The sequence below is a fragment of the Gobio gobio genome (genome assembly GCF_949357685.1).
Source record: "Gobio gobio genome assembly, chromosome: 21".
Lineage (NCBI taxonomy): Eukaryota > Metazoa > Chordata > Actinopteri > Cypriniformes > Gobionidae > Gobio > Gobio gobio.
The window spans coordinates 32,051,280-32,063,653 of record NC_137117.1 but is presented as its reverse complement, the minus strand read 5'-3'; the positions used below and the strand labels follow the sequence as shown (position 1 = coordinate 32,063,653).

Genomic DNA, 12,374 nt, shown 5'->3' with positions numbered 1-12,374 from the left:
TACATATAATTTCAGTAATTAATCTTGGCAGATGTTCTCTTTTCCTCACTCTCAATCACTCATTCCGCTTCCTTCCTTTCTTGATCAGCATGTAGTTGTTTTTTGGTGGTCTGTTTGGCAGCTGCTGTCAATGGCTTTTGTGGCGCTGCCCAGCATTCAGTACATAAACCGAAATTCAGATCAGCAGTTGTGCTTCTGCATTATTGATCACTTGAGAAGGACCTGTTCAAAAAGACTGAATCCCAATTTGCAAACACTGAAAAAAATGTTGTAGGGTTTACAGTAACACTTTACAATAGGTCTCATTTGTTAACATTTGTTAATGCATTAACTAACAATGAGTAACATATACTTACAGCATTTATTAAAGGGGTCATGAACTGGAATTATTTTTTTTTATTTTATACTGTTGTCTGAGGTCAACTTATGACGTTTGCGTGGTTTTTACATTCAAAAACACCATAATGAATAAGTAATAGGCTATTTTCTACCCTGGTTTGAGGCTCTCTCCTGGAACGCTCGATTTTTATGGGCGTGCCGCACTGAATACTTGAAAGTAAACGCCCACGGCTAGGATTGGATAAGATTAGCATGTTTAATGAGCTTCAGCTCCCCTGTCAGTACATGTGGGAATTGTCTTTATCAAACAAAAACAATGATTTATTTCTCATCCACCCTGAATGATTGGAATGTTATTTATTACTTGGCCTGCCCGATCGGTGGATATAACCGCAAACCGTACACACACACACAGACACACACACACACGTGCGCGCGCGCCCTTCAAATATCAAGTCAAGAGAGTGAACAACGCACATCAAGAAAGGAATGTTATTTCACTATTTAAGATAGATTTGGTGGCCCGTCTGGAAAACGCTTTGCCCCGGGATGTTGGGCTTTGTGAGCCTTGGCCCATACATGTCCGAGTCTGATCCCGAAATGCAATGATCCAACAACACCACAAATAAAGTATTCTTCAGCCTTTGACAGCGTGCTAATGTTCGGTTAGACACGTACACATAATCAATATATACCAAATGATCTGTAACAATGCAATATTATCACATAAAAAGCATGTTTTACTCACATTAGTGTGTTGCTTCATTCCTTCATGTAATATCATCCTGTCTGCAAATCCAGTCTCTTGTTTACAAATGAATCCGTGGTGAAATGAAGGAACAAACGTGCAATGTTTTCCCCATGTGAGCTGGATATTCATTAAAAATAAAGTTGAAGCTTATGCGGTATGTTTATTGCTTAGAAGCTCGATCCGGTTTAGCTCCATGTAGGCCTATGTCGGTGGGCGGGGCTACAGAATCAGGCATTGGTCTTTTTCTGTTGAGGCGGTGTTTCACCATACGATGACGTCAAGGTGTGGCATATTCTGAGATCGATCGTTTGCTGGGCCTGGTGTCAATAAAAGCTTTTCTTTGACAAACAAGGAAGTTTTCAGCTCTGAAACTTACAGGATATTTTTATATTACCAGGACCTTTTATATATCAAAAGCTCAAGGGAAAGTTTATTTCTCAATTCAGGACCCCTTTAACCATTGTTAATGTTAGATAAATGGTCATGACATGAGAAATCAAATTTGCCTTGATCGTTTGACATATAAGAGTTCTTTGTACCATTAAAACATCCTGCAAGTTTCAAAGCTTAAAGTGTCCTCATTATAAACAAAGCATTTATTTTATCAAGCTCAAAAAAAACGAGGCACAGTGTAATAGAGATTTCGCAAAGAAACTATTGTTAAAAGATGAAGCAGTCAACTGTATTGGATCTAACAGCAGATGCATCTCAAACGAAGTAAATTATTTCATAATGCTTTGTCTGTAAATGGTTTTACATAGATAATGTTTTCAAAACACTGGCGTGCAATAGCTAGTGGGCATTGATACTGTTTCCTATGCAATGATGTTAGCCAATCAAAACAGTGGTCGTTTACTGATTAGCCTTAAAGGAGCCGCACCTTAGACAGTGGGTCACAATGAAGGTTGAAAATAATAAAATTAATAATAATAAAAATAAATAAATAAATAAATAAAGCTGAAATAAAATAAAATGATTAAATATTTGTTGAAGAACAAACTTTAAAAAAAATCTTCAAAATTAGAAATAATTAAATGAAGAAAAAAAAGTAAGTTTAAGTTAAAGTGCTAATTTCTAAAAAATCTAAATAGCTATATATATATATATATATATATATATATATATATATATATATATATATATATATAAAACACTAATCAAAATGACAAAAGAACATAAAATTACTAAAAACCTAAACAAAAAGTTTTAAAATAAAAGGGAATTCAAAGTATTAATAAATATAATAGTATATAGATAATACTAAAATAATACTGGGTTGAACTCTATCGCCCCCTTTAGTACAGTACCACACACATTTGCAATGTGTTGGCTAAGCATTTGTGTCTTCATTTGCATACTCAAGCCAGAAGTATACTCTACATAAGCTAGTATTGAATCATAAATTGTATCTTGAACAAGAAGTTGTGGGTAATATTAGCCTAAAATGGCATGCATGTGTGCATACTCTAAAATCCACTCTATGATTTAGGACACACCTCCTAAGATTTAGCATGCTATACAACATATTATATGTTAATATTTATCACATGTGGTTCTGTTCTCATACTGTAGTTGCTTTCTGTGATGTGATGTGGCATGTGTAGGGTATTATGGAGTTTCTGTCAGTACACTGGCACATTGAGCCACAAATAAAGTCGCTCGCATTGGTTTCTGTGCCAAATGTAATTGTGGGCACAGGCGAGCTTGTGAAAGAAACTTCGAGAGACCACAGCATGACAGCGACGGCACAGGCAGATACAGTGGGACTGGTGAGAAACAGTAGACTTGGCTATGTGAGTTTAGTAGTGTCTACTCCCCATCTGTAACCGTGACATCGGTGGTTTAGGATGGGGATATTTTTAGCGCTGAGGGTCCAGCTGTCATGGGAAGTTTGTCTGCTTGAAGGAAGTGGGACACTCTGTCAGAGCTCTGGGTTTGAGTGTAAAGCTGTTATGGATAATTTATTTGTTTTTATGGCTGATCTTTGCAGACAGGCTGCTGGGAAGTCCTGGGCCCGGTTGCATGAAAGCCCTTAAGTTAAGAAAAGTTATAAGGTTAAGGGAGAAACATGGGTTGCAATGGAAGGGGTCATCCTATTTTAAATAAATACCATAATCACCGCTATAAATCATGATTTGGGTTCTTTCAAACCAGGATTCGGAGTGTGTATCAAACTGCCAAAGTCACGTGATTTCAGTAAACGAGGCTTTATTACGTCATAACTGTTTTGAAATTTTAATAGTTCGTTGCTAGGGAGCGATGATCTCTGTTAACTCATGAACCAGTGTCTATATGGCTTTTACCTGATCTTGGATCCATTTTATACATTTGTAGACATTTAATAAAAAGGAAGAGTTGTAGTTAAAAGTCTATTATTGGTCTGATTAACCAAGCTCTCCATAAAACACACAAAACAAGCCCTACAATTTAACACAATAACACATAAAGATGCTTAATAGTTAATGCTATTAAATGTTTTGTTAATTGCATTTAATAGATAACAACCTTCAATAAAACATTTGTAATTGGTTTGTAAAAGATGTTTTTGCTGCGTTGTTGACGTCACGTGACATGGCATTTTCACTGTCACTTAAGATAAAAATGAATATAATTAGTATTGTCATCATTTAAAATGCAGTAAATGGTTAAACATTTCTTTGTCTTACATGGACCTGTTGATATAAAAACTGCTTTGATAGATTTTTTAAATTTTTGAGCCAGATCTCAAAATTGTCCTATGGTGTGACTGTCTCAAGCATGGTTCAATAATTTGCAACTTTTATAATTTAAAAAGAAAACCATACAAAAGTTAATAAATACCTCGGGCATAATTTTACAAGGGTCTGTTTTAGTAAATGGCTATAATTTTTAAGCGATAATAATTAATCATTTTTTGTCACTGAAAACCATATCCTGATTTAAAATCAGGCAATTCCACTGACAAGTTTAATTAGTTTTAGGACCCCATTCAAGGTTATGTTAATGAAGCCCATGACATGTGCACAACTTTTTTGGAACCGCTATAAAAGTGTTAAGTTCTGTTGTCCTTTGGTGCGACACCCCATCTCAATTATGTCACACCTTAGGACATATTTCAGTAAATTTTTTCAAAAAACTGTGAAAGAATTGACAAAGTTAGTGACCCCTTATATTTTGTCAAAACATCAGGCTTCACACTACATATGTATTGTGTCTTCAAAAGTGGTGTTTTACAAAAAAAAACTACCCATTTACACTGTTCTGACCAGCAGGCGTTTCAAGCGCTTCGAAACAGTGAATCATTTTGTTCAATTGATCAATTGATTCAAAGTTTCAAAAAGTAGAAGCTTGATTATTGCAGTTCTGTTTGAGACCACTAGTGTGGTAATATTTATGTACAAGTAAAGTTTGGTTAAATGTTCTGTGCAGCTATCCATGGATGGACACTGCTGCGAACTTCATTGAGTTTTTCCCACGCTGAACTGTCAGTCATTTCAAATGACTCCACCTTCTAAACGCCACTTAAATCAAAATACAATATGGTTGGTCATTTTAGATCAGATGTGTTTCCCCTGTCTAGGCGGGCAGTTCTTGGCTTGTATAAGCTGCAAAGTTGGACAGACATTATCTCGATAGTGGAAAGTCCGGCTACGCAAGAAGGACTATGGAAAGGTCAACAATAGTGTCTGGAATGCAGGGTATGCTGCGATGCCCCTCTATGTTCAAGAGCTCTATTAATAACACTCTCTCTCTCTCATGAGCTACTGTTGCACACTCGTACTCTGTCATTTCTCTTTCAATTCTCACGCCTTCTCTGAAAAATCTGAAATACAGCTGGGGATTGTTCGCAACACCCATTCACCATATTTTACAGACAAATCTCCTTTAGCGGAGAGGCTAACGACATCGGTTTGATATCTGAAAAGACGTCTCATACGCTGTGAATTATGTTTCAGTCCTCTTTCTACGCGCTGAATGGCCGCATTGTCCCACGAGATGGATAAATAGCTTTCTTAATCATCCAGAGTGGCAACTTTTCATGTTCATTGTCATGCCCAATGAGGCGTGACAGCGTAACATTCTGTTAGGGACCATAAAAATGCGGGGTCACTGCCAACCCCTCCCAGAGAGACAGAGGGGTCAGTCTCCTCTTGGCGCTGTTGTGTGAGGCATGCCTCACGGGCCTGACGTTGCCCTGCCGGTCCCGGCATCTATCTATGCCCCTGGGAACGCTTCCAAACAATACACTCCCTTCAGCCCAGGGACATTTCGGAGGGGCCTGCTCAGAGTTTTATCCTTTAATACAGGGTGAAGTGCTTGTCATTCTTGTGTGGAATCCTTGCTCTCTCTCTCTCTTGCGCTTCCTCCTTCCCCCCTCTTTTTCTATGACTGGTCTGTGAAGAGGAGATTCTGCATTGTGTCGGCCTTAACTGTCATTGGTGTTAAATCAACACCACCTGCATGTCTATTCTAGTGAAGATTTAAAAGCAGTCGGCCTAACGAGCCTCTATTATTCGGTTTGCTGTTCGCTAACTGTGGAGGTTGAGCTCTTTTGAGACCTTTTGTCTGTGCTGCTTTTCAGGGTACAACCTAATGTTGAGAGGGGGTTTCTAAATACTCAACAGGACCTCTTGGAACACACCTCCAAAATCCGGTAATAGGTCAGCTTGGGGCACTTTTAATTGTTTGGTTTGGTTAATAGTAACTAGATTGGGGTCAAGTCATTCTCTGGGAACTTGAAATTCAGTGAATTAATTGGGCGTATGTCTTACTATACGGCTTTGGCAGAGGGACTCACTTGGTTAGCGTTAGCATGCTGTTGCTAACAAGTCAGTCATTGGTTAGTTACCAGCTTACCATACAAACGTTTGGTTGTAGCAGGCACCTCATTTTCGGACTGTTTTGGTACTTGTTTTAGTGGTGCATCATATCAGTTTAAACAAAGAAATAAACAGTACTTTTTACAAATGATGTACTATTATGCACTATGTTTTAAATTTTATAGTATGTGTCTAAAATGATGTACTTTTATATGAGATAACTAGCCTAGGAAACACTGTTTTATTCTACATAATGGTGGTCTCATCTCGTGGTGGCTGCCATGTTGGTCATATAACCAGCTGAATACTTCTCATTTTTTATTCTCTTCTGAGTTCTTACTTTTTAGTGAACCAAAAACATACATACAGCGTGGCCAGTGAAATTTGATTCTTGAGCTATGACTATTATAAGCTGGTTATTTTTTGGTGGATTAAAAACACACAGTGCTATCAATAAAATGAACTTGCTTGTAGGAGTCTTTTGCTCAGGAATCAGACTTGCCGAGGAAATTACTCTTTTGAGCCGGTTCTTTTGAGTGAATCAAAAACATACAGTGAAATCAATAAAAATAACCTACTCGTATAGAGTCTTTTGCTGAGGAATCAGACTTGCAGAGCAAATTACTCTTTTGAGACGGTTCTTTTGTGTGAATCAAAAACATACAGTGAAATCAATAAAAATAACCTACTCGTATAGAGTCTTTTGCTGAGGAATCAGACTTGCCGAGCAAATTACTCTTTTGAGACGGTTCTTTTGTGTGAATCAAAAACATACAGTGAAATCAATAAAAATAACCTACTCGTATAGAGTCTTTTGCTCAGGAATCAGACTTGCCGAGCAAATTACTCTTTTGAGACGGTTCTTTTGAGTGAATCAAAAACATACAGTGAAATCAATAAAAATAACCTACTCGTATAGAGTCTTTTGCTGAGGAATCAGACTTGCAGAGCAAATTACTCTTTTGAGACGGTTCTTTTGTGTGAATCAAAAACATACAGTGAAATCAATAAAAATAACCTACTCGTATAGAGTCTTTTGCTCAGGAATCAGACTTGCCGAGCAAATTACTCTTTTGAGACGGTTCTTTTGAGTGAATCAAAAACATACAGTGAAATCAATAAAAATAACCTACTCGTATAGAGTCTTTTGCTGAGGAATCAGACTTACCAAGCAAATGATTCTCATGAGCCGGTTCTTTTGAGTGAATCTAAAACATACAGTGAAATCAATAAAAATAACCTACTCGTATAGAGTCTTTTGCTCAGGAATCAGACTTACCAAGCAAATGATTCTCATGAGCCGGTTCTTTTGAGTGAATCTAAAACATACAGTGAAATCAATAAAAATAACCTACTCGTATAGAGTCTTTTGCTCAGGAATCAGACTTGGCAAGCAAATGATTCTCATGAGCCGGTTCTTTTGAGTGAATCTAAAACATACAGTGAAATCAAGAAAAATAACCTACTCGTATAGTCTTTTGCTCAGGAATCAGACTTACCAAGCAAATGATTCTCATGAGCCGCTACTTTTTAATGAATCACCTTTATGAATCCATTGGAGCAGAATCATTCCATGAACCGCAAGTCCTTTATTTTGTCTTTCCTAACTCCATGAGCCAAGAACTGTTACTGTTTTATATTGCACTTACGATTATGAGATTTAAATTAGTGTAGTTACTGACTGGTTATTCATATAACAATGTGTAGTTAAAGATATGCATTAGTTTTGTTAGTTGTATTTGATAAAAACAACTAATGTGACCTTTTTTTATTATTATTATTGAAATGATCCAAGCATTTTTCTGATTTCCAAATTCTACTTCCCTAAAATTAAAAGAATCGTTCGTTAATGGAACCATTAAGGAACAAGAATCTTTAAAATTGTTTAATTCTTTATGATTCTATTTCCCCCTTTTATCTCTAAGTCTATTAACAGAGAAAATACGCTTTTAAAGTTGGTATACTCCAAAGTTGTTGCATGGTTATTGCCAGGTTAATAATTTGTTAGCAGGAAATAGCCAACAATAGCTAACATGTCATGAATAATAAGACCCTAAAATCGTCTTATTCACTGGCCTGCAGTCAGTTTTGTAAGTGAATGTGGGCAATGAAAGAAAGGTGCTCCGCTTAGGGAAGTGGTGAATCAGGGGAGATGCGGAACGATAGCACAGGTCATCAAATCACATTATTTCACTTTTTATCTTATTGATTGTTTAGGTCAGCTTGAATTGCCTCAAGAAAGCTGAGACTACTACCCTATAATGGCCTCTTATTAATCACATCTAATTCATATAAAACATCATCGACAGTTTGCCTCCTCAGAGTACAGGATCTCTGCCAATCTGCTACTGCAGTGCAATGCATTAGGGCCTCGATGGTGACTTAGGGCCCATATCATCCAATTTCCTGTCAGGGAAGCATTGCTCAGCTCAACAGCTGTGTCTCCCATGAGCCACAATGGCATTAAGCCTCCTCTCTTCAGATTGCTCAATGCCGGTCTGTGCAAGAGCTAATCGGCATGTTTTTCTACCCTCACAGACTGTCTCCACAGGCATGTGCTATGCCACTGGATAACCAAGAGGACAGCAGCCTCCCGAACATTATATGTCTGACAAATGGTATGTGTGTCTGTTATTTTCCCATCATATTTCTTAAATCTGGCTGTTTTTACAGGCCTTGTCTGAAGATTGTTGCCTTGTGTCATAATCCTAATTCATTTATACTGTATATTTGACCACTTCATTCTATACTATACACGTACAAATACATGGTTATCATGTTGTTTGTTTATATAGCATGGTAACACTCTATTGAGTACCTTCATAACGTATGTATGCACTTGGAAAAAAAACAGGAAACACATTTTACCTAGTATAATTGTTTTTGAGAGGGCATTATACCATGGTGTACTACCTTGTTTTTGATTTATTCGTTTATTTCACGGTAATGCCTTTGTACATGTAGTATGGTAATAAAAAAAAATTGAATACACATCAAATGTAATACACATGGTACTTATATATTTATTTAAATATGTATACAACTTACTAAAACATGTTAAAAACATATATAAACATGGTTATATTACCATGGTACCTTGTCCAAAAAAAATAAAAATTAACAAAACAATAATACTATAATCCTGTTGTTGTTGGTTTTGTTTTTTGGAAATGTATCATGAGAACACTGTGGCCTTTCTTTTAAACCCCTTTTCTAATTTATTTTATGGTTAATATGACATGGTATCATGTCCACAAAACAAAAATACTATAATTTTTTGGACATTTACCATGATAATACCATGCTATATGCTACATTTTAATATGAATTTACACAACATTCTTAATGTCTGAACAATTGCAATAGATATTGTTATTTTTTGTATTTTGTATTTTTGTTTTAAATTGGCCTGTTGGAAATCCTTATACGTCATTGACCCAATATATATAGTTTTTTTAAAAAAATCACTTGATACCACCGCAGTACTTTTTTATTAGGTATTTATTTAAATTTTTCTATTAATATTAATTTCAAGAGGACAGTCCCCTTGTCTTAATCTAAAAAACTCCTGATCCTAACATGCCTTTGATTCACTGGACTATGTTTGGCACTGTGCTGTGAGCTAATACTGCTGCAATACTGACTCATGTCTTATGCGATCAGTGTTTTTGCAGTGCAGTGTGGGATGGCCCTCATCTTGACCCTGCTTCAGTCCCTCATGCTGGGTGTTCTGGGGGTCCACAGCAGTTACCCTCGCTTCTCTTCCAACAACACAGTCTTCCAGCACCTGGCATTGCACCCTAACCCCAGCATAGGAACGGTCTACGTGGGGGCTCGGGACCATCTGTTCCAGCTGGCTGGCCTTGATGGCCTCCGTCTTGAACTGGATGAGCGAACCGGCCCAGTGAGAGACAGCAAGGACTGTCTGCCTCCGGTAAACCTGGAGAACTGCCCTCAGGCTGGGCTCGTTAGCAACCACAACAAGCTCCTGTTGGTGGATCCATACTCACTCCAGCTCATCACCTGCGGCAGCGTACACCAGGGCACCTGCCAGAAACGCAGCCTAGCCAATGTGAACAAAGTCCTCTTCTCTGCCGAGAGACCTGTCGATACGCAGTATGTGGCAGCTAACGACCCCACGGTGTCAACGGTTGGGCTTGTGGTGCGACCGCAAGACAAGGATCCCGTCCTGTATGTGGGCCGAGGCTACACCAGCAGTCACCCACCGGTCTCCACTCGCCAACTTTCGGCAGAGCCCATGTTTTCTTATGAGGAAACTGCCAAGCTTGCCGTTGCTGGACGCCTCTCGGAGTACGATCACAATTTTGTCACAACCTTTGCGCGACGCAACCACGTCTACTTTTTATTCTATAGACGCGACCTGAAAGCTCCCTCGCGGGAATATCGTACGTACGTGGCTCGGGTTTGTCTGGACGATCAGGCGTATTACTCTTACGTTGAGGTACCGCTAATGTGTCGCTTGGGCTCAACAAGAAGGAACTACAATTTCCTCCAGGGGGCCCAGGTGGGCGGTGAGGAAACTGGAAACTCACAAGTTTTGATGGGAGTTTTTTCGACGGCAGTTAGTGCTGCTAATGGACCCAGTGAGGAATCGGCATTGTGCGTTTACTCTTTGGATGAAGTGGACCAAGCTATTGATGCTACACGAGACCTGTGCTACACGCAGTATGGGGAGAAAGAAGGCAACAAGGTGGCATACATTGAGTACGACGTTAAATCCAACTGCGCCAACCTGCCCACAGTGAGTAAATAGATAGAGTTTCAGGTATTCTCTTAAGCTGTTGCCTAATGAAGCATGACACATTATTATAGTAAATTTTAAAGTTGGCTTGAAATTAAACTGTACCCTATTTATTTTCTGAATGTCATAGATCTTATTGTGAATGATTTATCTGTGCATATGTTTCATGAAAAACATTTTTTGACCTCAATCACAATTTAATAAGTCAGAATCTGGTGACATATGCAGGACTCAAATAATTTAGTCCACTTAAACCCGCCAGCAAGCTCATGTTCATCTGCCTCTAATTTAGCATCACAATACGGAAGAAAAATATATGTCGCTACTTCAGTTTCATTGTGACTTTAATATTACTTTACTATAACATTTTGATAATAAATCTTTTAGATTTTTTTTAACAGATTTCAAAAAAAATTCAGCTGCCCCACAATTGTCGTAATTTCAAATGTCGAACATAGTTGTTTCAATAGTTAATGTATTTGGTTATCAAAGAGACAACAGTGACAATGCAATGCTTGAGATGAAATATGACACATGATTTATGAGGAAACCGAGAAAAATCAAGGTAAATATCACTTGAACAGAATATTTTTACTGTGCAGTAATTTTGTCAAAATATGCAAAATAGTGTTAAATATATTATTTAATAGTGTATTGAGGATACATAAAATGTTAGTAATGAATAGGGGTGGACTACTGTATATGACCAAAATCTTATTTCACAATATGAGTATTTTATTTTGTGATAACAACATATTTCACAACAGAGTCTTGTTATGTATATTTTATTTGATCTTTGCCATTAAAGGGATAGTTCACCCAAAAGTGAAAATTCTGTCATCATTTACTCACCCTCAAGTTGTTTCAAACCTGTATGAGTTTCTTTGTTCTGCTGAACACAAAAGAAGATATTTTGAAGAATGTTTGTAACCAAGCAGAGAGAGCAACCATCAACTACCATAGTAGGGAAAAAAATACTATGGTAGTCAATGGTTGCTCTATCTGCCGTGTTACAAACATTCTTTAAAATATCTTCTTTTGTGTTCAGCAGAACAAAGAAACTCATACAGGTTTGGAACAACTTGAGGGTGAGTAAATGATGACAGAATTTAAATTTTTGGGTGAACTATCCCTTTAAAAATGTCATACCACCCAGCGCTAGTTTTGAAATTAGGCTTAGCAAGACAAAGTAGTCAGCCATTTTATTCCAAAAATGTTACACTGGATTCACACGGGGCGTCGGCGTTAACGCTTGGCTGAAGCTTCGTGCTGATGTGACCATCATAGTGACAACAGCCAATCACACGTCTGCTCTGGGGTTGCATGAACGCAATTGGCTAGCGTCTGCTCTAGGGTATTTGCATAGGGCGATCTGATTGGATGACCCCTGCGTTGGTGCTTGAAAAGTTGAGAAATCTTCAACTTCTGCCGTTTGCAACACGAGTGAAGCGACGCGACGGAACCCACAATTCAGTTCGGCAACGCATGACGTCACCCATTCAAAGTAAATGAGAAGCGTTAACGCCGACGCCCTGTTTGAATGCAGCGTTATTCCAATATGTAATTTGTGCCACAGAATGTTATTAAACACAAGAATAAAATGATGCCGTAGAAATGAAGAAAAAAAGACTGTGATATGATGCTTTTAGACGTTGTTAGTAGACAAATGAAACGGTTGAGAGTGTGAAAAGTATCACACCACATTTTTTCACACTGTATACTT

At 37.9% G+C, this 12,374-nt stretch overlaps 1 protein-coding gene across 3 annotated transcripts in view; it reads left to right on the top strand.

Moving 5' to 3' along the window:
- plxnb1a (plexin b1a) overlaps positions 1 to 12,374 on the top strand; it is a 96,012-nt gene that overhangs the window by 42,593 nt on the left and 41,045 nt on the right. For all 3 annotated transcript variants that reach the window (XR_013815501.1, XM_079803569.1, XM_079803568.1), the window contains exons 2-3: positions 8,428 to 8,507; positions 9,553 to 10,651. Coding sequence is in view for 2 of the 3 variants with exons in the window: in XM_079803569.1 (XP_079659695.1) it covers positions 8,494 to 8,507; positions 9,553 to 10,651 (1,113 nt within the window). In the remaining variant the exon portion in view is untranslated. The remainder of the gene's footprint in view (positions 1 to 8,427; positions 8,508 to 9,552; positions 10,652 to 12,374) is intronic.